This window comes from Thamnophis sirtalis, unplaced genomic scaffold (genome assembly GCF_051295495.1).
Source record: "Thamnophis sirtalis isolate CommonGarterSnake01/CBP01778 unplaced genomic scaffold, rThaSir2_p1.2 scaffold_3, whole genome shotgun sequence".
Taxonomy (NCBI): Eukaryota; Metazoa; Chordata; class Lepidosauria; order Squamata; family Natricidae; genus Thamnophis; species Thamnophis sirtalis.
In genome coordinates, this window is record NW_028261383.1 from 99,368,748 (window position 1) to 99,394,638 (window position 25,891).

General features: G+C 37.5%; 1 protein-coding gene across 5 annotated transcripts in view; it reads left to right on the top strand.

Annotated features, from left to right (window-relative positions):
- The window catches only part of SH3RF2 (SH3 domain containing ring finger 2), an 82,691-nt gene extending 60,170 nt beyond the window's left edge, over positions 1 to 22,521 (top strand). For all 5 annotated transcript variants that reach the window (XM_014063866.2, XM_087709594.1, XM_087709595.1 and 2 more), the window contains 5 exons: positions 7,604 to 7,698; positions 8,670 to 8,840; positions 17,020 to 17,237; positions 19,574 to 19,926; positions 21,579 to 22,521. In XM_014063866.2, the coding sequence (XP_013919341.2) occupies positions 7,604 to 7,698; positions 8,670 to 8,840; positions 17,020 to 17,237; positions 19,574 to 19,926; positions 21,579 to 21,881 (1,140 nt within the window). In that variant the 3' untranslated portion in view covers positions 21,882 to 22,521. The remainder of the gene's footprint in view (positions 1 to 7,603; positions 7,699 to 8,669; positions 8,841 to 17,019; positions 17,238 to 19,573; positions 19,927 to 21,578) is intronic.
- The last annotated feature ends 3,370 nt before the right edge of the window (positions 22,522 to 25,891 follow it).

Below are 25,891 nucleotides of genomic sequence, written 5' to 3' on the forward strand. Positions count from 1 at the left end.
GTATTTGGACATTACAGAATGGTTTAGAGTATGGGTGTCCAACCTTTTGGCTTGTTTGGGCTACACTGAGTGAAGAGAGATTGTCTTGGGCTAAATTAATAATGTAATTAATGTACAGAAATCACAAAACAATAATAAAAGTTTATGAACTTGTAGGACTTTATGATTAGCTGTCCAGAGCTGCATGTGACCTGTGGGCCACAGGTTGGATACATCTGCTTTGGAGACTATAGTGGCTTTTTCTGTAACTTCTCCCCTCTCCCACTCTTCCACTAGGAATACTTCCTTGTTATTTTCTTCAGCTCTTTCCATACTGTCACTATATTGTTTTTGCATTGCATAAAACTAGGACAAGGAACTTTATGATTCATGTGTTTATGTAGTCAAACATTCCTTCTTTCTCAGACTTTAGAACACCTGGATAACTTCAAACAGCTTATGTTATGCTCAAGTAAAAAAAGTCTTCTCTGTTGAGATGACACTTTGAATGCCTTACAAAAGGACTGCTAGAAAGAGGGAAAACCAACATATCGTTAGTAAATTCTCCCTTGTATGAACTGTGGACAGAAGATTAAAGGGGTGGGTTTGCAGTTACAAACATGTGTGCAAAAATGCAGTGAGGGAGGGCTTGGGCTGGACAGCCAGGATTACTGCTGACAGATCAATTTGAGGACCTTGAGTTCAATCATTTGATTGAGGATAGGTTCCTCAGTTTTTGACATACGTATGTTGTGGTCATGTATATCACATATATTTCCTACCTTGAGCAGGATGTATGAAATGATGGTATGCATGTCAGGATACGAAAAATGGTGCAACTATCACAAAACTAATCTAAATACATTTTCTCTGTACTGGTAAGATTTTTGTACTATTGCAAAATGCTTATCTGAAAAAGTCTTTTCTCACAGTAACTTTTGTAATCATTTAAGAGTTTTACAGATTGCAAAGGCAATATGATATAAATAGTGACTAATCAGGTGCACCTTAAGAAGGGCACCTCCCAGAACAGTAAACAGCTGTTTACTTTCTCTGTGTAACTCAATGAGTCAATTCAGAACTAATCTATCCATATAAATACAAGGCTTTCTCTAAGAGCTTCTTAGAATTTGGCTTGCAATCACAATAAATAATTTGGCTTAGGGGTTGCACACTTCAGTCACACCAGAAAGGAATCAGATTGGAGGAAATTGATCTAGGCTGTGTCCAGATCCCTGCAGTCATTGCAAGTAGAAAGTAAAGCAAATTTTGCTCTTGTGCATATAAAAGAAATTTGTGGATATACTTTATATGCAGTATTGGTCCCATCTAACCAGTTTTGCCTACTTTGTGTATGGATTGATATCAGTTTCAGTAAGGTTTACACACTTGGAAGAGCAGCAAGAAACAAGAGATATGACATTTTGTGTATAGTAAACAGATACAAAATGAATGACAGCCATCTGGACATTGCCTCCTGTAAGATTCACACCTTTAATTCTCCATAAAGATTACTTTTGTATTATCAGGGTTCAAAGAAAAAGTTCCTTTGATAATTATCTTGGAATGGAAAAATGCCTGCCTATTTGCCCTCAATATCTAAGCTCTCTCTGGTTCATGTTTATCCAAATTTCTATTGCATAACGGATAATTCTTTACAAAGAAGCAGTCAAGGAATATGTGGCAAAGGAGGGTTGTCTCTTCCTTTTAGCAGCTGTACAGCTGAAAGCACAGTAGACAGTCAAGAATTTAAGATAATAGATGTGTGGGAATTTATTTGCCTTAACCCCTGTCAATTATAAAAGGCATTACAAAGGAAACAAGTGTGGACCGCTAGAGCGGTGTGGGCTAGCTTTCCAAACCACACAGTGTTTCGTAAGGCGTTAGGATTCTGTTCTTGACACAAGGGTGGTGAGGGAGGTGAAAATCTGTTAGAGATGGAGAAAGGGAGGACAGCTGGAGTTGTTTTTCTATCATCTTGGTCACAGTAACTATCACTGTCTGGGACCTCCTATGAAAGTGCTCATTAATTTCAAGCTTGGAGGAGAGAGACAAAACAAGAAAAACAGGGCCTTCAGTTTTTGATGAAAAGGATCTGTTGGCAAAGAATGTATATCCTCAACAAGAGACAGTCCTCTAGGAGATTCCAGCTATATTCCTTCCTTCCTTCCTTCCTTCCTTCCTTCCTTCCTCCCTCCCTCCCTCCCTCCCTCCCTCCCTTCCTTCCTTCCTTTCTAAAAACACTGATCTGGATTTTACTGATTAAAACTCCTAAATCTCTCTCCTAAAATTGATCCTGGCCCTATCCATTTTAGATTTCAGCTTTTGGCATGCTACACCAAGCCTGATGAAGCTAGTGAACCAATGTAAATTGTATAATCTTGATCTAAAAGCCACCACCCTTGATTTAAATGCTTAGATTTCCTTCTTCCTCATAACTCCAATTTAGGATTTATTTATTTATTTATTTATTTATTTATTTATTTATTTATTTATTTTATATTTGTTTGTTTGTTTGTTTGCCGCCCATCTTACCATAGGGTAACTCTGGGCAGCTTACAGTTACATATGCAGTCAAAATGTTAAAAGTTAACATCAGTCATTAAAACCAAGGAGACATGGGGAGGGCAGGGGCAGGAGGAAGTGGGATCTGTTATTATCAATCAACCACCTCCAATGTGCTGTTCCCCCACTGCCAGCTTGGCACAGCCACATCTTTAGCCCTTACAAAAAGATAGGAGGGTTGGGCCAACCTCACATTGGATTATTGATTTTTAAACATGATTGAATAGTCCTATATTGTAGCCAGAAATAGAACTATTTATAAATGATCTAAATAATGAAAATTTACTTGCTATCTATTTATTTATCTATCTTTCTGTTTGTCTTGCTGTCTGCCTGCCCATCTTTCATCCAATTCTGGGTAGCTCCCAATCAATGGTTTCGCAATATCAGATAAATAATATCAGGACCTTTGTTCATGGTAGCTAGTAAACCCTCAGCAAGACAAAAGGATTTTGTCTCATTGCAAATATATTTTCCTATTTAAAAAGTAGTAGTCAGTTTCTAAATTCTGACTCTGAATTATTTTTCCAACCAAGAGTAACTTTGCAGTTGTTATTTGAAAGAATCAAATTGTACAATCCAAACCTTTTTCTTTCCCTTTTCTATAATATTTTGCACAGAAGAAAAGGCAGGAGTTAATGGAATTTAGATTATAAACTCCTTGGTCTCTCTGCTTTGTGAATGTATTGGTAGAAATGGATGTTGCCGATATAAATAACTATATCTCCATATAAACATGAACATTTATTTCAGGGAGAGTAGAAGCAACAGAGATTTGTTGAAATGTCATCTATCCAGAAAAGTCTGCCTATATTTGTATTAAAATACCCAGCATTCAAAATTTTGTCCTTCTTTTAATTGTATTAGGATATAGCAGTTGAGAATATAGGGAACTACATATATATATATATATATATATATATATATATATATATATATATATATATATATATATATATATATATATATATATATATATATATATATATATATATATATATATATATATATATATATATATATTAAAGGAAAATTTCTTTTGGTGTATGGGCTAAAGCCATGGAGGATTGGCTTGCAGGCTTTCAGAAAAATCTTAACAATTTTGAAATTAGAGGTTATTATCAAAGAACCCTTTAATAGCAAGGGACGTCACATTTCATTTCCAATGAATGAATGAATGAATGAATGAATGAATGAATGAATGAATGAATGAATGAATGAGCAATTTCATTCATGTTAAACTACTACAAACAACAGTTGGGGCATTTAATTCAGAATAATACTATTACATTTGAACAGAAGGTTGAAGTACAAATATTCTGGGAAACAGAAAAATAGATTTTCCATTTGAATGGCCCTAAACTGTTATTAGTCCTATGCATATAGCAAAACCATGTTGAGTGCAAAATGAACCATAGAACCTAAGCATAGGAAAATTAGTGAGAGGTTTATTATGCGCAGTACCCAGAATAACGAAATTCAAAAACCCATCATCAGAAAGCCCACTTAGTTGTCTTGAAATTTAAAGGGATTAACTAAATTCATGGAGAAGAGGCCTCTCAACAGCCAACAATTCAGAGTTCTTACATTTAACATTAGCTATTAGACCCATGGAGACATTTTTATGAGATTATGCAGCTGTTTTCAGAAGGGCTTCCAAAACCCTCCACATCTCATACTGCACTCTTTGTTCACATGGCTAATATTTCATGGTGCCAGTATACAATGTGCCAGAATTTTCCCATCTGTTCATGTGCATATATAGATGCTGGATTCGGTATGATGGCCAACAGCAAAATGTGCTTTCTGGAAGCAGCCAGGATAATAGCAAAGGCTACATGGTAGTTGCCAGTAGAAGCAACTTCCAGTTTACAGAAAGGGAAACCAAACAGCTGTATCAGGAAGGGAGGTGTGTTTTTTTTTCAGGTAGGTGATTAGGTTGTTTAGGAAAAACAAAATAAAAATGATTTACTTGTATTTTTAGTGACTAATAACAGGAAAGGTGCAGGTGGGTTTTTCTGACATTGGAGGCAAAACTGTTTGTTTCAGCCTTTGAATTCAGGGATTATTCAATTCACTTGTTTATTTTAGACCAGGGGACTCAAACTCGATTTCATTGAGGGCCGCATCAGGATTATGTTTTACCTCAGGGGGGCAGATTGGGTGTGGCCAGCTCAATGTCACTTGTGTCAGGAGTGCCTGTGGCAGCCCGAGTACTCTGCCAGGGAAAAGGGGCTCTCAACCTCTGTTTTCGGCTGCAAAGGGGTCCTGCAACACTCTGCCAGTGAAAATGGAGCTTGGGCCGGCCGGCCACGGCCCTCTTGAGCTCCGTTTTTGCTGGCAGAAGCACTGTGGGCCAATCCTTTGCTGTTTCCAGGGCAGCCTCACAGGCCAGATCTAAGCACTCCATGGCCATATCCAGCCCACAAGCCTTGAGTTTGACCGTCCTGCTTTAGGCAATGCCCGGCAGATAATTAGGCATCTGTGACACAAGGTCAAATTTTCCTCTATACAAGAGAAAGAGAATATCTATGACAACCCCAAAAGTACAATGAATATAGTGCAAGACCCATTCACCTTCAAAGTCAGACAAATGATCCAGTGACAGAAACACACAAAAAGCTCTACCCTGTAGAAATCCTGTTTAACAAATTCATTTCTTTATAACTTTTCTGCCCTGTCTACAACTGATAAATAATCCCAAATTTACCAGGATGCATACATAGCCATAACACCTGTCACATTTGATTAACTGAAAATAACTATGCAAATTTCCTTCTAGAATTCTAGAAAATCACTACAATGTTGAAAATCATCCCAGAAGTTTCCCTGTTTTTATGGAATTTATTGAAACACACACACACACACAAATAAATCACTACTTGTGGTGGCGGTTTACACAAATAAACCACCACCACAGAGATAACAGTCAAGCCAAGCCAAGCTCTCCTCCTAAATTCCCTGAATTTCTAGACTGAATTGGATCAGTTTTTTATCTGGAAGTTCTGGTGCTGAGAGAACAGAGAGCAAATTTTTAGCTGCAAATTAAACTCACTCTTTTTAAACTCTCCAATTCTTGGAAGCTGCCTAGACAATTCCTTGCAATTTTCTTGGCAAGGTTTTTCAGAAGTGGTTTGCCATTGCCTGTTTCCTAGGGTTAAAAGAGAATGATTGGTCAGCTTTACCCAGCCAGCCTTCATGTCTAAGGCAGGACTAGATTTCATGGTCTCCTGATTTCTAGTGTGGTATCTTATAACTGAGCATAAAACTGGCTCTCAAACTAAGCTTACTCTCAATCAATATGGTTGCTTGTTCTAGCATGTAAGAGCAGAACTCTCTGCTGTTATGAGCTTGCAAATTATAATACAGGTTTTTGACCTGGTTTGAAGCTGCAGTGAATCAATTATTCATCACAATTATCTAACCATGGTTTATTGAATATACCACAACTGATTAAGTCCACATAACTTGCTTAGCCAATACCAAGCAGAACAGCACAAATGGATTTGTACAGCGTGCTCAATTCTTAATGAGGGATTGCAAATCACAGTTGTACTTCTCTAAAGTAAAAATCACAGAAACTAAGAGGTGAGCTAATGAGCAATACATATTTATATGTAACTTGCTTTTATTTTTGTTAGGGCAAAAGTTTGAAAAATTGCATGGTATTTTGTTTTTAAAAATGATAATGGCAGCAAGACTTCTATATCAGATGAAATTTACAATAAGGGAGTAAAACTGACGGAGCTGTCAGGGATGGTGAAACTGATGTCTCTGAAAGACATTGGCTAAGTTTAATACAGTTGAAAACCCCCATGGGGACTTTTTGCATGAAGCCGGAAAAAACAAAATCATGATATATGGATTGGTGTATTAGTAATATTTATAGATTATTTTTTAAAAATGGAAGTTACGTTGTTATTGTAGAGCAGGAGCTGAACTCAAGTTTTATTTATATCTGTTTTAAAAGAAGTCAGAAGTCATTTTTATGTTTGTATTTTTGTTTTTATATTTTTTATTTTATTACATCTATTTCTGCCAGTTCTATCCATTTTCTGTCTTTCTATTCTCTCTCTTGACTACTGATTTTCTATGAGTTTTTTATTATTTTTTTTAAAAAAAAACCTTAATAAATTTATATAATAAAATCAAAGCAGTTTTGCTGTGCCATTAACTAAAGGTTTTTTTTAAAGGCCTGCCAAAGTAAGCAAAGTAAAATTAGATGACTAGCCCAGTGTTTCTCCACCTTTGTCTTAAGACATCTTAGGATGTCGCTTTTTAAAAAGAAACTTTACAACAGGGGGGGGAAAGAGGTTAAGAATTATGACCCAGCAAGTTCCAGAACTCCTTGGAGCAGGGGTGAAATCCACTTACTTTGCTACTGGTTCGGTAGCAATGTGAGTGTGCTTTCTAGCTAATGTAAATCGCACATCACAGCTGATAATCTGGAAAGCATTTTTTTACTACCAGTTTGAACAAACCAGTAGCACTTTTACTACCGGTTCGGGCAAACTGGTCCAAATCAGTAGCATTTCACCCCTTCCTTGGAGATTCTGAGGTATAGCCTTGGAGACCATTGCACATGATCCAAGAGTTGTCCATGTATGTTAAATTAATATCTATAAAAATAGGACTAAAACACAGAGCCGGGTGAGATTCAGATAAGTTCTAAACTGTAAGCAAATACAGTTTATTCAATACACAGAGGTTTATTCAATATATTGGACTCACTGAAACTTATGCTTAATAACCACATAATCTCTAATAACTTTTTGTACACTGAGCAAAGTAGATGAAGGATAGGAACCTGGAAAGATTCCACATCTGAAGTCCTGCCAGGGAGATACATCTTTGGTATGGCCTGCTCATTCTTCTCCAGTTCCAATCTGCAGAGGTGATAAAATGTTTGAAGTTCCCTGGAGACATCTGACTAACTTCTACCAGGGTGAATCAATTCTGCTAGCTATTTGAAGGACATTCCGTTTTACTTTCATGACATCCTGTGGAAGGAAACTAGAAGGGCTTTCATTTGAATATTATTTCTTTTCTTTTTTTACAGGTCAGCTCTTTCTGTTACCTAGAACCTGAATCCATGGGGCATTCTACGGCCATTGTCAGTCTTCCCCACTTACAGCAACATCTATCTTTGAATATGTACGTACATATAATCCTTATGAATTTCTTAAGGATGACATTTTTGTGGGGCCAGAAGATGCTATTGCCTAGCAACTGCAGCACATGGTCTGGAATCAAGGTTTTGGGCCAAAATGCCCCAAAGTTACAATACCAGAAGGAATTTTTTTAAAAATAAACCCATGAGCTCCCTTTCCATAAATATGCTATACTTGTATTTTGTTAAAACTGAGGTAAACATCATTCTAGAATGACTCTATTTTTATGCCTTAAATTAGCTTCCAAGCACATGACATGAAATATAAAGCTCACTGTCAGAAGAGACAGATCTTTTTAATTTAAATGAAGAATCATTAGGAATAGCATGTGAATATTATGCCTTTTAAGCTACAGGATCCACAAAACCCTAACACTGTTTGCTGGAGCAGCTAATTACTGCAATGTCAGGTGTCAAAGAAATTCTTGGATTTGGATGACAGATCTAAAACCCAAAAGAGCTGATGATGAATCTTAATATGTAATTTCCTGGTGCTAATAAACAGTGCAATTATTCTGCATTCAAAGGAAGATGATCTTTTTGTGTGCAAGTGTACGGGTGTTTAACTCTTTTCGTTCCAGACTGCGTTTTTCTTTCTCCAATCTGGGATCGTAGCCCAGAGCTTAATCTTGGACTGAATACATCATGCCGATTACACTAACCGATTTAGAAATGCCCTACATATTGCTAGGTAGAGATCCATTTGGCATTCTTGACAAGTTGTCTGTACTTAAAGCCGATACAATATTCACCAGATTGCGTAACAAAAGTGTTACACAAAGAAGCATCAGATGCACTGCTCTGGTTTAGCACAAGGCACAAGGGCAGCTCCTGGTGTGGCCTGAAAGCAGAGTATTGTGTCATAGCCTCCTTATGTTGCATAAATGAAACTCTTCTATTTATTTTTTTAACCAGTGCCTGGTGCTTTACTTTCTCATTCCTTACGTTTCAATAGGTCCGTCGCTTTGCACTCCTATACAGCTCACAGCCCGGATGAACTCAACCTGCAAAAAGGAGAAGGCATTCGTGTTTTGGGGAAATACCGTGAAGGTTGGCTAAAAGGAATGTCACTGATCACAGGAAAAGTCGGAGTCTTCCCCAGCAATTATGTTGCTCCATTTTTCAGGTTTGACCTATACTATTTATAGATTGAGAGGTGTATATGAAAATAGCAGAAATATCTGGAGAGGGACTCTTCCACAGCACGGGGAGGGGAGGGAAATGGGGCTTGAATTAATTTAAGATGAGCGAATAAGATTGTGTGGTAGTGCTGCCTACATACATTTTACACGATTACATGTAACCTTAATGCATTTTTTGGAACTATTTTGGCCAAAACGAAACAAAAAAAAATCAGTTTTGACTGCTAAGAGTTTTTTTTTTCCTTTTCTGGATCTGGAAAATAATTATATATTGTAGCTCCTAATCATTGTAAGTGTTTCCCCTTTTCTGTAGCATAAAAGTATAGAAGTATAGTACCATCTTATACCAATTATCTGGACATACCTTTAACAATCTTTGGGCCATTATGTTATTATCCACTTTTAATGTCAATACTTTTTAATTATATTTTAATGTTAGTATTTTTTAATATAGTGTAAAAACTAATGTGTATTGCTGGTCTTTGACCGTAATAAAGATTTTACTTTTATGCTACTTTTCTGTAGCATAAAAGTTGAAGTATACAATAGTATAATACCTAAAAATAATATTTTGTAGCTACAAGGGAGTGAAGAAATCAGTAAGAACTAGTATTTGGATAGTGCTAGTATGCTGAGCTTATGTAAGAAGGCCAGATGAATAAATTTCTGTAAAGAATTTGTATAGAACAGTCACAGATCAGTTGCTTGTATGATACTGAAATATCACCCTAAAGCTTGGTCTTCTTGCTATCGAGGATTCTCTTTTATTTTATTTTTAATGAATAGCTTATCATTGGTACTATACATATAATTACTTGTTCAAAGGGATAATTAAATCAAAGCTATGCATTTACTAATTGAAACAATACATTTGCTACAAAATGTTGCCGTAGATCCGTACAAGGCCACGGAAGGACTAATTTGTTTTTGTTTACATGCAAGCAAATAAACAAAAATTGAGGTGTCTGGGTACCCTGGTGAGAAGCTGATCCAGGAGGAGGCATCCACAGTCCATGAAGCTTTTTTGCAGCATTTGCTATGCAGCGTGTTTTTGTGGGTGATTAAATAACTATTAGGAAACCTTTTTAACAAAAACCTTTATGACACATTAAAATTAGGACATTTCTTTCTACACCACAAACAAGTAGATTATAACGCATTTCTTTCAATGCATGAAGGACTGCCACAGTTGAGCAATGCTCAGGACAGATCTCAAGACGATCCTAGGGGCATTGCAATTATTTCAGTCCAAAAGATGAAAAAGTAAATTACTATTACCTTACTAATTTACTATTAAATTGTAAATTACTATTGCTTGTAAGGTTACAAGTTTTCATAAGACCTTTTAGAAGTTCCTACAAAGGCTTGGTTAACCTCCCCAGTATTTACTCTTTTGAAAGACATATTTTAAAAATGAAGCATATTTATTGCTTAATCCGTGGAGGGGCATCCAAGCTAAATAACCAGAACATTCAGTAAGAACTATGATATTTATGGAAATGAACACACCACTTTCCCCCATGAAAACTGGACCTTGACCATCATCTCTAACTATCTGCTCTATGATTTTTCAAGATCTTTTCCACTAGGATCCCCAGTAGAAAGCAGTGGGGATAAGGGGATAAAAAGGTGAGAAAAATGGAAAAGGAATTTAAAAAAAAAAAGCAGGAAGGGGGAGAGGAGAAGCTGCTTGTTTATGTCCAAGCCTTGTTTATGATGTCCAAATTATTAAGAGTTAGTTACAAAAACTGGTCTATCAAGTCCTGTCAGCTACTTTGCTTACATAAGAGCCTTCATGTTCAGAGACAACTTATTTCAGTATTCTGTATTGTAAGCTACCTTGAATGTTGAAATAAGCAAAACGTCAAGGTATACATTCAACAATAAATAAATAAAATATATCAGATCAAGATGGACAAAACATGTGGGACTTATGTTGCCTTCATGCTGTAGCCTTCTGAGAGGTATAGTATCTGGCTGTAAAAATGGTTGCTCAGTTAAATTGAGTCTCAGTCCCATCTAGCACAGCACGAAATCTGCCTCTAAACTATTTATTTCTTTCCTTACTCAGTTATTTACTTACAGTATTTTATATCCTATATTGCTTGCTCTCTAAGGACTCCCAGTTGCTTGCAAAATTGAACATAAAATAGCTAAATAATTAAGTTCAAACGTAACTACATAAGCGTGCTAATGTCCATATGATGCAATCATGCTTAGTTCCAGAAATCATAAATACTTAACAATAATTAAAAGCTTTGCAGGAAATCTCATGTTTCAGAGTTTCATCAGGGACAGGGCTATTAAGAGCTCTGGAAGCAAGTTATTCCACAAGGCTGGGGCATAAACTGAACCACACCAATTTTGACTCACACCCTCCCCCCTAGTTTTACAGGGAGTAGGAATCAATATCTCAACTTACAACAAATGCACCAAACCCATTCACCCTGAATTAGCTGAAACAAAAATCAAAGGAAATTTAATAAACACAGAAGCTCTTATCTTTTAGGTTACTCTGAGTTAACAGACTCTAGTGGTGAGGCTAAGTAGGAATAATAAAACATCTGCAAACTGCATGTTCCCCACTCTTTAGTCAGACTATTGAGACAATAAAAACATATTTTCTACACAGTTTTATTTCACCAGAGAAAACTATTCTTACAATAGTTTTATAATTTAGATATTTTTCTCATCTTTGGCAGTTCTGAAAAATTAACTGTTGACTTGTTTTAGTTTCTTGTTCCATATATTAAAGTTAGATCACAATATGCCTGAGGTCTTGAATAAAGCTGAAGCTACAGTTGAAAGCATGTGGAGATAAATTCCCTAATGCCCTAAATATGTTCTGTTTTAATATGAAATCAGCTCAAAGCAGCCTCTCTCTCCTGAAAATAGAAAATGGCTAATAGCAGGCCTGACTATTTAGTGAAAAGTGAATTACTGAAGCAAACAGGAGTCACTTTGTTGAGATAGGTGGCCATACAAATTGAATCAATCAATAAAAATAAAATAATTCAAGGCAGTAAAGAAATATGTAGAAGATACCTTAATATAGGAACATCAAGGGTTGGAGAGGTGTTTTTTTTAATGGAGAAAATAGTTGTAAAACAGTGTTGGAAGGAAATTCCTTGCATTCTCCAGTTATACTAATATGAATTTTCAGTTTACTCATTCGGTGATTTGATTTTCAGTCTAAGCCTGTTCTTGAAAAGTGTCCTCTTAATCATCATTAACTGAAAAATGAGATAATCTGCCAGTAATCACTGTTAACTGAAAAGTAAAATATAATATACTATTTAAGAATGAGTAAAACTGAGGTCATATTTCCATAAATGCTTCAGCAAAGTTTTTGATGTTTTTCCCTACATTTAGTGGAAAAAGCAAAATAGCTGAGCAAAATGTTGAACTATTCCAGATCTGAATTTGGGAATATTTTTTCTGTCATTCTTTTATAAATCAAAGCAATAATTTGTAAAATAATGTGTGGCCTTTCCAGCAATTTTGATACACTGTGTGTTCAGTTTATGAATAAAAGCCATTTTGGGAAGTGTCAAGTTCTCACAATTTAGAGGTTCTTAATCTTAATTTCAAGCAGGTCTGAATTTCAACTCATAGATTCAAAGTTGACTATTTTAGGTTTTATCCAAAACCACTTCCAGACTTTCCCTTCTCTTTTTCTTTTGTAAACTTTTCCTTAAAGACAAGATATCACTTGTCTATTTCCAAGAGGAGATTTATAAAAACAAATGCAAATGAACCAGTTGTAAAAAGATAAATTAAAATAGAAATAGGTACAGATTGAAAGCACCTTCTAAAATGAAAACAAAACTAACCTTAAATAAAATGTGTCTTCCTTTAGTGCTTAGTTTCCTTAATCAGAATGGATAATAGTAGAAGAGAAAGGACATAGTTGCTCACACTGCATCTCAACCATATTAGCTAGATAACAAATGAGTTTGAATGGATCTCGCAAGCTCCTATATTAATTTTGAGAGAACAATTTGTCATTCTTCAAAATGGTGTTTCTTGAGATGATTGTGTTATGTTTGGATAACTGAATATTGTAATCCCTGAACATATGAACTGCAGGTAAAGAGTGGGGAAAAAATGACAGGTTTTAGACTGTGGTTTGAGATGTGGGATGCTCAAACAGCTACCTAACTAACCATGTTATTACTTTATGCATTTCTTCCCTTGTGTTTTATCATGTTAAATTGCTCAGTTTAAACTGGAAACACCCAGGCGGCTTTGGGGGCAGAACTATGCTTCCTGATATACACTAAATTTCTTCCCAATAAGGAGAGTCAGTTATTCTTCATTTTCCAGGGCACATTTAATTATGAGGTGGCCTCCAATCACACTCTGGGCCAATAAAATGAACAATCTAACACAGATCCCAGGAGATTGGAAGCAGTTTTACAAAGTACCTTACTTATGAACCCAAATATTGTGAATCATCCTTTTGAAACAAGTTCATAATAAACTGACAACTTCAATATTGTGACGAATCATTGTCCCACGATTAAATCTTTTTTTTTCCAAAGCAAAAGCTAGGCATGGGAATGTTATCAGAATGGACTACAAGGTGATGTTTGTTCTCTTCTCCCTTAGAAAGAAGCACAAATGCTGCTGTTTTAAGTTCAAATCAGGACCACTTAGGTTATTAAAGCAACTCTGATCATGCAGAAATTGCTGCCAGTCTCAACAATTTAACAAATTTAAGAGCTCTGTGACCTTGTTGGCCTCCTCAAGGAAAAACAAAGAAACAATCAGATTGGACTGCAACAATTTTGGAAGGAAGAAGGGGTGGACCCACAGTTGGAAAATAGAATTATAAGTAGGAAACAGAATAATTGATTGATTTTTGTCTTTCAAGAGCATTGCTTCCTCGGTGCTTCATCAACAAGCTTTTTTAAGTATAAGCAGTAGATACAACTGCTTGTTTTTTGTCAATTGGGCATCCGAGGTACAGTGGTGCTGGCTATTGATGGGGCAGGGGAATTTCACCTTAAAATTTTAATAAGAATGATCCTTTCAGAATCAATCCTAAACTGTTCATTCCTAATGCTTTTCCCCCTTGAAATCAAAGCTTAATTAATGTAGCTTAAAAGTTGCTTTGTCAAAGCTCTCATTTGGGGTTACAGTAAAGAATCAGATACCAAATGGCATTAGACTGGCCACAGCCTTTATATTATACAACTGGAGATCAACTGAAGCTTTCCATATTCAAGTAATGTGTTTGTCCCTTCCAAAGCTGGGTTCAAGCATAATTAAAGTGCCTCAGGCCTTGGATAAAGGTTGTGATATAAGCAGGTATTTCCTGTAATTGTTAAAATTAGGTAGCTGAGCTCCTCTTCAGTTCTACCCACTGCCTGAATATAAATATTTTTTTTCTCCAGAGGGGTCTCCTTTTCAGTTCTGCTTGTGGGCCTCTAGAAACATTTATTATTCCTACTACTATTTGAAAAGTCAGCCTGTTTGGGTCAGTGATGGTCCATTCCTACAATGGCAAGATTCTGACTAATATCCTGTTTATGAGTTTATGAGTTTATTATTTATAGGCCGCCCTTTTCCCTGAGGGGACTCAGGGCGGCTTACAATTTATAGGGAAGGGGGGGGGTACAAGACAATAAAACAATAAACATGAAAACAGTGCAAGTAAAAATAAAACACAACATTCATCATTCGGGTGGGGCTGGTTACGATTTTTATCCCCAGGCCTGACGGGATAGCCAGGTCTTGAGGGCTGTGCGGAAGGTCTGGAGGGTGGTGAGGGTACGAATCTCCACGGGGAGCTAGTTCCAGAGGGTCGGAGCTACTACTGAAAAGGCTCTCCTCCGCGTAGTTGCCAGTCGGCACTGACTGGCAGATGGGACTCGGAGGAGGCCTAATCTGTGCGATCGAATAGGTCGCAGGGAGGTAATTGGCAGGAGGCGGTCTCGGTTTGCGCCTCTTTGTCTCTTGTTTCTGGCATGTTTGAAACATCCTTGTCCTTATAGGTTTTGCCTTAGGGACAATGTCCTCATGAAAACTGTGAGCTAGGCTGAAGAACAGTTCTAGGCATGGTGATTTGACAAGCTCATTCTCCCTGACCATTTATTAAGCCTTCCTACACTTACCACTCCCAGTCACCAAATGGGTCCTTCTTTTTTTTTATAGGGAACTGCTGCAGTTGAAGGGTCCGCCTCATGCATAATTGAAACCTGTTTTTTTCTACTGAAAAAAATCAATCTATAAACTTTCCCTGTTATATTATTTTCTAAGAGACTGAATAAATTTTGCATCTGTTCCCATAAACATCCCTCCATAAAAACTAGAAAACATGAAATTAACTCTCTATATGTTTGCGCATAGTTATTATCTTCGCAACCTTTTCCCTCCACTGATTTTTTTTATTTTTGAGTGATTTACTTGGGTAATGGATTCTTTTGGTAATTCTGAATCATTACATAAATTGTCCGTCCACAGACATTATCCATCTCCCATCCCACATTTCATTTTACATTGCTTGTTCTCAAGTAAATACCTGCAACCTTATAAAGCAGAACTACAGTCCCATTACCAATTTCCACCAGTCCAGTGGACAACTTTCTTTTAATTATATAAGTGCATAGTGAGAAAAATAAATTCTACAAGTAATTGCAAATCTTCAGTGAGCAGAATTGCCGCTAGGTTACAGGCTAAACAGAGGAAGAAACATTTATATGAGGCAGAGTACAGCAATAGTAGACTAAAGCCAAAAGCTAAAAATAAAAACACCTTAAAATATGATTAATTCAAATTAGCAGACTCGTCAGTCACAGAAGCATGCAAGCATTCCCATACAATGAACATGTTTAACCTGCCAAAGGATTTGTGCTGTTAATATTTATCACAGTAGTAACTGCCTATGGGGATACACCTGAATGGAAACTGCATATTTCTGAATTTGATTTGTGCAAAATGTTTTGAATTTGAAAATTTCTTAAGTTTGAAACAGGCTGCTTTGATCTCTTAAGAAGTGATCCAACCTTTGTTGATGAAGATTCTCAGTCATCGAGGAAGAGTGGTCTGGAAGTTGAGTCATGGCGACTGAACTTCTTGTTGGTTCAAAATATTTTGCTGCTTGTCCAAGTAGCTTCTTCAGATTGAGCAAGGTGATTAGAGGGACCACATAGATCAGTGGTGGGTTCTGGATGCCGGTGCAACTGGTACGGTGCAACAGGGCCAGGTGTCTACCACATGAATGTGCGGAGCACGTCCATGTGTACTTACTGCCTATGACGCTCCATGACGCCTCCACAACAGTTCAGCTGCTCAATAGAGCGGCGCGCAGGTGCCGTACACTCCATGTGCAGAAGCCCTGGAAACCTTAAATACCGGTAAGGAGCGTGGGTGGGTGGGTGAGCCTTCCGGAGCACCATACCAAAATGGTACCTGGTGCTCCTGGCAGGCACCGTACTGGGGCGTAACGGTCATAACCCACCACTGCCATAGATGTCCTTCAGGGAGGTCATCTAATCTGGATGGGCTTGTTAGGTGAGTAAGCAGAGAAATATTGGGATATAAATGCTCCAACTCCTAAATCTTTTATCTTAGGTGGGTCATTAAGCCTATCCAGATTAAGTGAGAAATGAAACCTCTCTGGAGGACATATAGTTGCCATGATTCAACTTCTACACTATCCAACTTTATCGTACTAGATTCTTCAGAAAATAATAAAAACAGTAATTATAAGGTCAGAACAAAATGGCTCACTCTCTGTGAGAATCAGATGTTTCACATGCCATAGTCCTTCAAATATTCATAGCTGGGTGGGAGAAGTAATAATAGACATGAGCTATATATCATTAAAAGATGAGTCATTGTGTTTTATTTTGCTTTGTGGAAATGCAAAACCTGCAACAATACAATTCTCAATGTCTCGCAGAGTGATGAGTGGGAAAATCTGGTGTTTATTTAAATAAAAAAAATAAATGCAAGATTAAAATAATCTACAAAGGTATTTTGGTTCAGATGTACAAATGTTTGCTGTTGTGGAGTGATCTGCATTTTCTAATAAAAAGTAAATATAATTCCCGAATCTGAATTGTAACATATGTTTTCTATGTAAATGACATGAAAGGTATCTGCTTGCTAATGAACCACCTTCCTCCCTCTTCTTTTGCTCTCCCAAACAAACAGAAAATCCTCCGGCTTCTCTGATTCAAAGATGCCCTCCCTTTATGCAACTTGGACATTATCCACTTCCTCACTTTCATCCCAGGGAAGCATCTCAGGGAACCGTCCAGGGCAAAGCAGACCTTTGAAATCTCTGACTTCACCTGTGAGGAATCTCTCTTTGCCCAGTGCTTCAGGGCACACAGCATCAATGAGAAGAGGACGGAGTAGCAATAAGAAGAGTAAGTCCTAAGATGAGAAACAAACAAGTGGACCTGATCCCCAAAGGCAGAGATATGACTAGAAATCTTTAATTGGACATTAAAACACAGGATTAATGTTGTTGTTAGTTGTGAAGTCATGTCCGACCCATCATCACCCCATGGACAATGTTCCTCCAGGCCTGCCTGTCCTCTATTATCCCCCGGAGTCCATTTAAGTTCACGCCTACTGCTTCCGTGACTCCAGCCAGCCACCTCATTCTCTGTCATCCCCTTCTTCTTTTGCCCTCAATATTTCCCACCATTAGGCTCTTCTCCAGTGAGTCCTTCCTTCTCACTGGGTGGCCAAAGTACTTGAATTTCATCTTCAAGATCTGGCCTTCTAAAGAACAGTCAAGGTTGATCTCCTCTAGGTCTGACCGGTTTGATCGCCTTGCAGTCCAAGAGATTCATGGGAGTCTTCTCCAGTCTACTCCAGGGTGAATGTAGTAAACATAATAAGCTGGATCAGAAATCTGCCTTACCAAAAACAAGAATGTGTTTATTCAGTGCCTGGAAGATCTGAAAATTGTAGCAGGATCAAATGTTTAGACACTCTGTGGCAGATAAATTTTTATGAGGGGAGAAATCAAGTTAAAATTCTATCTGTCCCTGCTATGTTCTGGGTCTTTGTTTAGAGACTGAAGGGATAAAATAAGAAGTGTTGGCAGCAACTTTAAAAAAATCTGATGCTATACAGTTCTTGGAAACTGAATAAGGTCAATGTTCACTCTGGATTTATGTAGAATTACTGTAGAATTATATTGGCAGAAAATAATCTGCTAGGCACACAAAATGAGCTTGGAGTAAAATAGTAACTATTATTAGGCATTATAATTGAACTTCGTATTTTACAGTCCATTATAAGATTTGTTTTAGAACAAATGAAATACTTAGCAGAATCCATTTGATTCAGTCTTCAAATTAAATGCACAAGATATGAATGAGACTGTTACTAAAAACTCCTTTCTATTCACCTGTTTCTATTTGGGAATTGGTGGGTTATTCAGGGGCCTTTGTATCCGCATCTGAACAATAAATACTCTCTTCTGCCTTCTTTATTCCTAATATTTTGGGCATTTGTTATTCATTTGGGCATTCTAAGGAAAAATTGGGAGAGTCACAAGGAAACATCAGAGTTGGAGATCTTGAATAGGTCACAATTTTTCTACATTCTGCCACAGAGCAGCATGCTATGGGTGACACTTAAGTTGCTCCCAATAGCTATTTTATTTAATCAATCTGCTGCAGCCAGTGCAAAGCAAGACAAATGATAATACAAAAAGTGGGGGGGAGGGCAAATAAAAACTACAAGTGATGAACCCAATGTGATTTCTACAAATAAAAGAAATGAAATGAATAATCAAGTGAAGCAAATTCCATGGTCCCATTTACAAAGTACATAGTTAGAAAAACATGTCCATGCTTTAGTCATTAAAAAAAAAACTTAGTGAGAGAAGAAAGACAAATACAACTTTAATTGGATGAATATATGCAAGTTGCAAGACACATGCTGAGTATTTATTTCAGTTCAAACCTTAAACAAAATTCCTGCTGAAACTTGACATTGAGTAGGTATTTAAAAAGACTAGAGTAATATACAGGCATGTCTTCCTCTCTGTCAGACTGTTGCTCATCTTAGTCCAGTGCTGTCTCCTCTGGCTTACTAGGGTTCCCAGTAAATACTTTTCATGTAAAGTCTAGACCAGTTGTCTCCAACCTTTCCAGTTCTGTGGCATCAATGAGGGAGGAGAGGGGATAGTTTTGCATGTGTGTGCGTACTGCTTGCACAAATGTAGCTTCATGCATTTGTGCTCACCTGCCCCTTGCACATTCCGGTTCCCAACAGGCTGTGGATTGGTACCGAGCCACGAACTAGGGGTTGGAGACCCCTGGTCTAGACTACTGAACTTGTGTTTCTAGGATAAAATACTAAGCACTAAGGCAAAAGGTAAAATGAACCAGTGTGGCATATCATTTTCCTAGTAGCTGATGGAACGAGAGGAACACAGATTAAGCTGCCTCCTGGGGTTCATTAGTTTTGGAGAGAATGAGCTTCAAACATGCTACATGCAAACCATGTGCTCCACTACTGTGTTAGTTCACCCTTGTAACTTCCTAACAGCTCTCCGCATTCCAGTAGCACGCCACATAATGATGATCAGCCCAAATTTTAGAATTCAGTTAAATCCTGCAATTCAATGAATTTCTCCCACCCTTTTAAATATGAATCCTCATATTATAAATTCTCAATCATGTGGTTTGGAAGAGCTTATTGTTATCTTAACCCTCCTCTCTTTAATTATTTGTCCTCCCAGGTGGATCTTTACAGAAACCTTTGCAACCAGGAGCCCTTATTCCTTTAACCAACTCTCTCCAGCGGCATCCTCCAACTCCAGCACGATCTCAGCACACTCCAATATATCAATCTATTTCCTCTTTGCCCCGAGGAGTTGGCTTGGGTGACACAGGAATCAAACTGAGCGCCTATCATAATTCTTCCTTAGTGCTATTGCCCCGAAGCGGAAGCAGCAGAGCTCCTTCTGTGTGTAGCTCGGTCATTTTGGATACCAGTGAAGTCTCAAAGAACGAACTAGCTGGGAAACCACCTGCATCTGCTCCACCTTCCATTCTGGTGAAACCAGACACTTTGAAAAACACCACTGAGAAGGTAATAATAGGGTCTGTCCCTGCAATCATAGGATTATAGTTGTCAAATATTAAGAGAATACCAACTATTGGCAATTCCTTTTGTGAGAATTTAGTGATATGTGTTATGATTTTGGGATCAAGAGCCACATTTGGCCTGTTAGCAAATAGCACTTAGACTTATATACTGCTTCATAGTGCTTTATAGCACTCTCTAAGTGGTTTACAGATCATATTGCTGGCTCCTGATTTTATCAACCTCGGAAGGACAGAAGACTGAGTCAACCTTGATCTGGTCAGAATCAAACTCCTTGCAGTGGACAGAATTAGCTTGCAAGACTGCATTCTAACTACTGCACCACCAGGGCTCTTCACTGAAAAAAGTCTAAATTTAAATTAAACATAGTTGGCATGTTTCCCTCATATCTAATGATTTCTCCTCTTCTAATCACATTAAGAATTAATCATCATTCATGGTTTCTCAGGAAGCAGTTTTCAATCAGGTAGATTACCTTATTTTTTCAGTAACAGCACCAAGTACACAATACACAGTCTGTTTTCCTAACACACATGAAATTGTCCTTATTCCTGAAGATTATACTTTGGAGTTAAATATGTTCAAGACTGAAATTAACTCTAGTTCATAAACATTTATTTATTACTAACCTAGTACTATAATGCTGATAATATACATAGTATTATTTAAAATTCTGTTAATTTCACAACTATTTCATGTTCTTCAGAAGAACATTGTACTGGTTTTACTTCCATATTACATCAAAAGAATGATCTTACATAAATCTACTTAAGAGTTAGTAATATGTACCTTTCCGTGACCCGTCAAAACCGTGTTCCACAAAAGCGCGGTCGACGAAAGCGCGTATGTGACGTCATCACAGCGCGACGAAAAAGATCGAAAAATTGAAATAAAAATTAAATTACAGCAAGCCGATTCACATAAAGGTAAGGGTTAGGGTTAGGGTTAGGGTTAGGTTAAGGGTTAGGGTTAGGTTTAGAGCGTTAGCATTACGTTTAGCGTTAGGTTAAGGGTTAGCGTTAGGTTTTTCGTTAGGTTAAGGGTTAGGTTTAGGGTTAGGTTAAGGGTTAGGTTTAGGGTTAGGTTTAGGGTTAGGTTTGGGGGGGTTAGGGTAAGGTTTTCGCTTTATTTTTACATTTTTTGATCTTTTTCGTCGCGCTGTGATGACGTCACATACGCGCTTTCGTCGACCGCGCTTTTGTCTACCGCGGTTTTGTGGTGGAACCGTACTTTCTAATCCACAGCATAGTTTCTATTCCAAGCAAACAAGGGTTTCTCTCAACTACTGATCTCTCTTATTATAATTCAGCTATAAATGGCTCAGTAATTGTGTAGAAGACTCACATAATGTACCTCTCAGAAATGTTTGCTTCTTTACAAAAACATGCCAAAACAAAGCTAGTTCTGTAGATACAACCATTAAATTGCATTTCAAATTTCTGTCCAATATGCTAAAGTATTACAGATAATATTTTATGAGAGAGGTAAGGTAACTTGTCTTTTCACATTTTTCTAGGGAAATTGCAGAACGGAATTTACTTTGCTTGTTTGTGAATATGTTTATACAGTGGCATAGCAATGTTTCTGGAAGCCTTCTGAGATTAAATTAACTCCAGATTTCTTCATTCTATTTTCAGCAAGTGAAAACAGTGCGATTTCAGAACTACAGCCCACCACCGTCCAAGAGACATAATTCTGTATCTTCATTGAACTTCTCCAATGGCAAGCCTGAACAAGGAGTGATTACAGAAGCAATACAACCAGAATCAAACATCAAGAGCCCTGAAATATCATCTTTGTATTCCCATCGCATTATCTCTAGTTCAGTTCATCAGAAGAGAATGCCACATCACAAGACCTCGCCATTGGACCTTTCTAGCCCAACTGGTCACCCAACTTTTCCTACAAAAAAGAATTATAGTGGCATCTCTGAGAATTGAGAAATTTAACCTTATTTAATTGGCTTTGTTTTGGACATGCGTTATTTACTCATTGTTTGTAAGGATCAGCAACCAGATGGGAGATTGGTTCTAGGTCCAACCTGCTACCTTTTAAAATGTTTAAATTTTACTAACGGACTCAGCCTCTTTAGAAATCTAGAATCTCACCGATGATTACAAGATTTCACTAACAATATGGGAAGTTCTTGTTTTCTGTGGCTCAGAAGTAAACCTCATGCTGCATAAGCCTGCAATGTTCTTCAGATGAAAAAACCTATCCCAACTGTAGTGTCAATACTATTATCACTGTTAGTTCTAAAAATAATAATAATAATAAAGGACTAGGAGCATGGAGCCGATTCAAAATCCATATTGCTCTAAGTTCAAAACCTCTACAATTCATTTGTAAACAAGAACAAAGAGAGTTTTGTTTCACTTTGCTTCATTTTGTTTCATATTCTAACCAGTTTTAAGCATGGTTTAGCCACCATCCTTTCCTTGCTACTTTTGAAACTGAGCTATCACATCTTTCTTATACCTTAACGTTTCCATTTGCACTTTCCATTTATGTCAGAATTCAGAATGCTTATTTTTTTAGAAATTAAAAATCATCCTCAGCTTCAGAAACATTATCTCCAAGGGAGGTAATGGAATAAACTCACTGAGCAATTCTCACTTAATAGAAGGAGCTATGAGTTTTTTCCTTTTCCCTGCACCCAGCTCTCCCCTACAAAATGATTGATGGAGACCAGCCTCCCAGATTCTCCCTGGCTGCCTAGCCTCAGCAATAAAAAGAATCACAATTTTATCAAATAAACTAGCTGTGACTGATGTTTAGAGTAGTGCCATATACGCAGTTTGACTTTGTTCCCTTTTATTAGTTCAAAGGTGGTGCATTCTAGCCTGAAGTAAACCAGCAAGTTTTATCATTGCTCCTGCAGTGTCGTTTCAATAAATGTTGGCGCTAACTGTCTTGCATGAATGCATTGAACCAACGAAACTAATGCAACGCCGAATGTCTGTCACTAGCGAACAGCATAAGGAAAGTTTTCAAGAACAAGTATGTTTTCATCTTGATGTCTTGCCAACAGCAAAATAATGTATTCTTTCAGAACCATACACTAACTGCCTCTAAATGTATGGGAAGGAAGAAAATGTCCCGGTATTCCACAAATGGTAAATGGTAAATCAACAGATAAATATTTGATTCCAGACCAATTCATTTTTGGAAAAAGCCACTTTAGTTTGCATTCTAAAAGAGCTAAAAACCCTTAAAAGCTGCACCCCAGTTAGAAAAAAAAGAAGGCATATTATCACCATGATTTGGGGACGAGGAGTTATTTTGCTGCCTGATGACCTCTAATGTGGCTTGAGACAAGCTCTTCTGCCTGTTGAATGGCAGGTCTGATACTTTATTTTACCATTTTACCTTTGACACACACACTGATATACAGAAGAGCTATTTCCCTATTTCACCTATAAAAATGGTTGGACCCTTGATGTCCAGTGAGGTGGGCTTTAAGCACAATTCTCTGATTCATTAGGACTCATAGTCCTAATAATCTCCCCTGTTTCCACTTCATTCTACCAGAATGCACTACTCAAAACACATCATAGAATGTACAGAGGCAGAACAGCTCCATCTTCTGATTTTACCCACACTATCTGTCTACAAGTGGTATTTTTAAACATGGACATCTCTTAAAGACAAGGGGACTCTGCATAAAGTTCTATGAGTCTTGGCTTCTGGGCAACTACAAACTCTGTTACTAGGTTCCTCAGTTCAGAAATGTGTTGGCCCACTCCTACAGAACAGCTCACAGGACAAGAAGGAGTCACACAAGCTCCAGGTCTTCCTTGTATTATATAAGGTTTGGGTAATGCCTGCAAAGAGCTGTACTGAGTGAGTGCCCTGTTTCTTGTGAATAATTTGTAGGAAGGGCTTACAGCAGTTCATTTAGTATTGTTCAAAGTTACAACAATCAAGGCTATCAAACTGGTCAGTCCTAGAGGAGATCAACCCTGTCTGCTCTTTAGAAGACCAGATCCTGAAGAAGAAACTTAGATACTTGGGCCACGTAATGAGAAGCAAGGACTCACTGGAGAAGATCCTAATGCTGGGAAACATTGAAGGCAAAAGAAGAAGGGGATGACAGAGAATGAGGTAGCTGGATGGAGTCACCAAAGCAGTAGGCATGAGCTTAAATGGACTCCAGAGGATGGTAGAGGACAGGAACGCCTGGAGGATTGTTATCCATGGGGACACGACTTCGCAACTAACAACAACAAAGTTACAACGGCACTGAAAAAGTAACTTAGGACTATTTTTCACAGTTACAACCTTTGTAGCTTCCCCACAGTCATGTGATCAAATTCAACCAGTTGCTTGGCAACTGGTTCATACTTACCAGTATGACCATTGCTCTGTCCCAAGGTCAAGTGATCACCTCTTGTGACCTTCTGACAAGCAAAGTCAATGGGGAAACCAGACTCACTTAACTATGTGACTAACTTATCAACTGGAATGATTCATTTAACAGCTGTGGCAAAAAAGGTTATAGAATGGGGCAAAACTCACTTAACAAATGTCTCATTTAACAACAGAAATTTTGAGCTCAATTGTAATCATAAGTCAAGGACTACATACATACATATATACACACAGTGTGTGAATATAGATATATATTTATGCAGTGTGTGCGTTTGTGTGCGTGCATGTGTGTCGGTGTGTGTGTGTGTTTGTGTGCAAGCCTGATTAGCATAGCAGTGCAGGTAGTTATGCCATTTCATGTTCTTGGTAACAACATCAGGGTTGTTAGATATGCATGCAACTCTGAGCCCATTGCAGTTTGCCTTCCTCCATCCCATTTCATAAAGCATGCCTCCTTTTAGAAACAAGACATGCTATATGAACAAAACTCCATGGGAAAAACCCTTCAACAGAGCAGGCTTAGATTTAGCAGTCATCAACTTAAGGCACTGCCGACCTCCGGGGGAAGAAATGGCAATGTGAAGCAGAGCCAAAACCGCAGTGGAATGCAGTCACTTAGTCCAAATTAACTCATAGGGTGGTTATTGTAGGGGAAATAGGAGGGGGAAGGAATATTAGTATTCTCACCACCTTGAGTTCTATATGAAGAAGGCAGAATAAAAATTTTAAGAAGGAGGGGGAGGAGGAGAGAGAGAAGGAGGAGGAGGGAGAGAGGGAGGAGGAGGAGGAGGAGGAAGAAGAAGAAGAAGAAGAAGAAGAAGAAAAAACAACAACAACAACAACTAGTTAAAGGAGGACAGTTACATTTGACTTACTAATACAGAATGAAGGAAAATATTTTAACATTAGACATATTCAAGGATATTTTTGAACAATGGACCCAAAAGCTAATTTTAATTTTATTAATTTTTTTTTTAATCTACACATAGACTGATATTATGGAAATAGAACAAGTTTTAGTGGACAAGGCTGAGATTGATCTGAAAATGGATTTTCAAATGGCAGGCTTCAAGAATGATATGGAACAAGAGGCTACACTGGACATTCAAAAGAAACAGCTTGGGTCTTTAAATTAAAAAGGACATACAAATAACAATATACAAATAATTAAAAAGGATATACAAATAAAAAAACCAAAAGCGTCACCTCAATAACTTTCTTATATTGGATTTACAAAAGGCATTTGTTAAAGCTTTGAAGAATTGTGTGAGAAGGGACAATGAAAAGAATGAAAATAAATCAATTCTAGGACATTATTTGAAGAAATTAAAGATCAATACTGTAAAAAGGAAGAAGTATAAAATTGGCTTATTTGATCCAGGTTGAAATAGGTAGATTGTTATCTCTGATAACTCTTAAGGGACTTTTGCTGACCAGGACTGAACAATGAGGCTTTAAGGATTTGTTACTTAATAAGGGATGGATATGGGAAGAAGAGATCATTTGTTGTATTTTAAAAGTAGGTGAAAAGTAAGCTATTAAAATAATTTATATTTGTGATGAAGGAGGAAGTCATTTC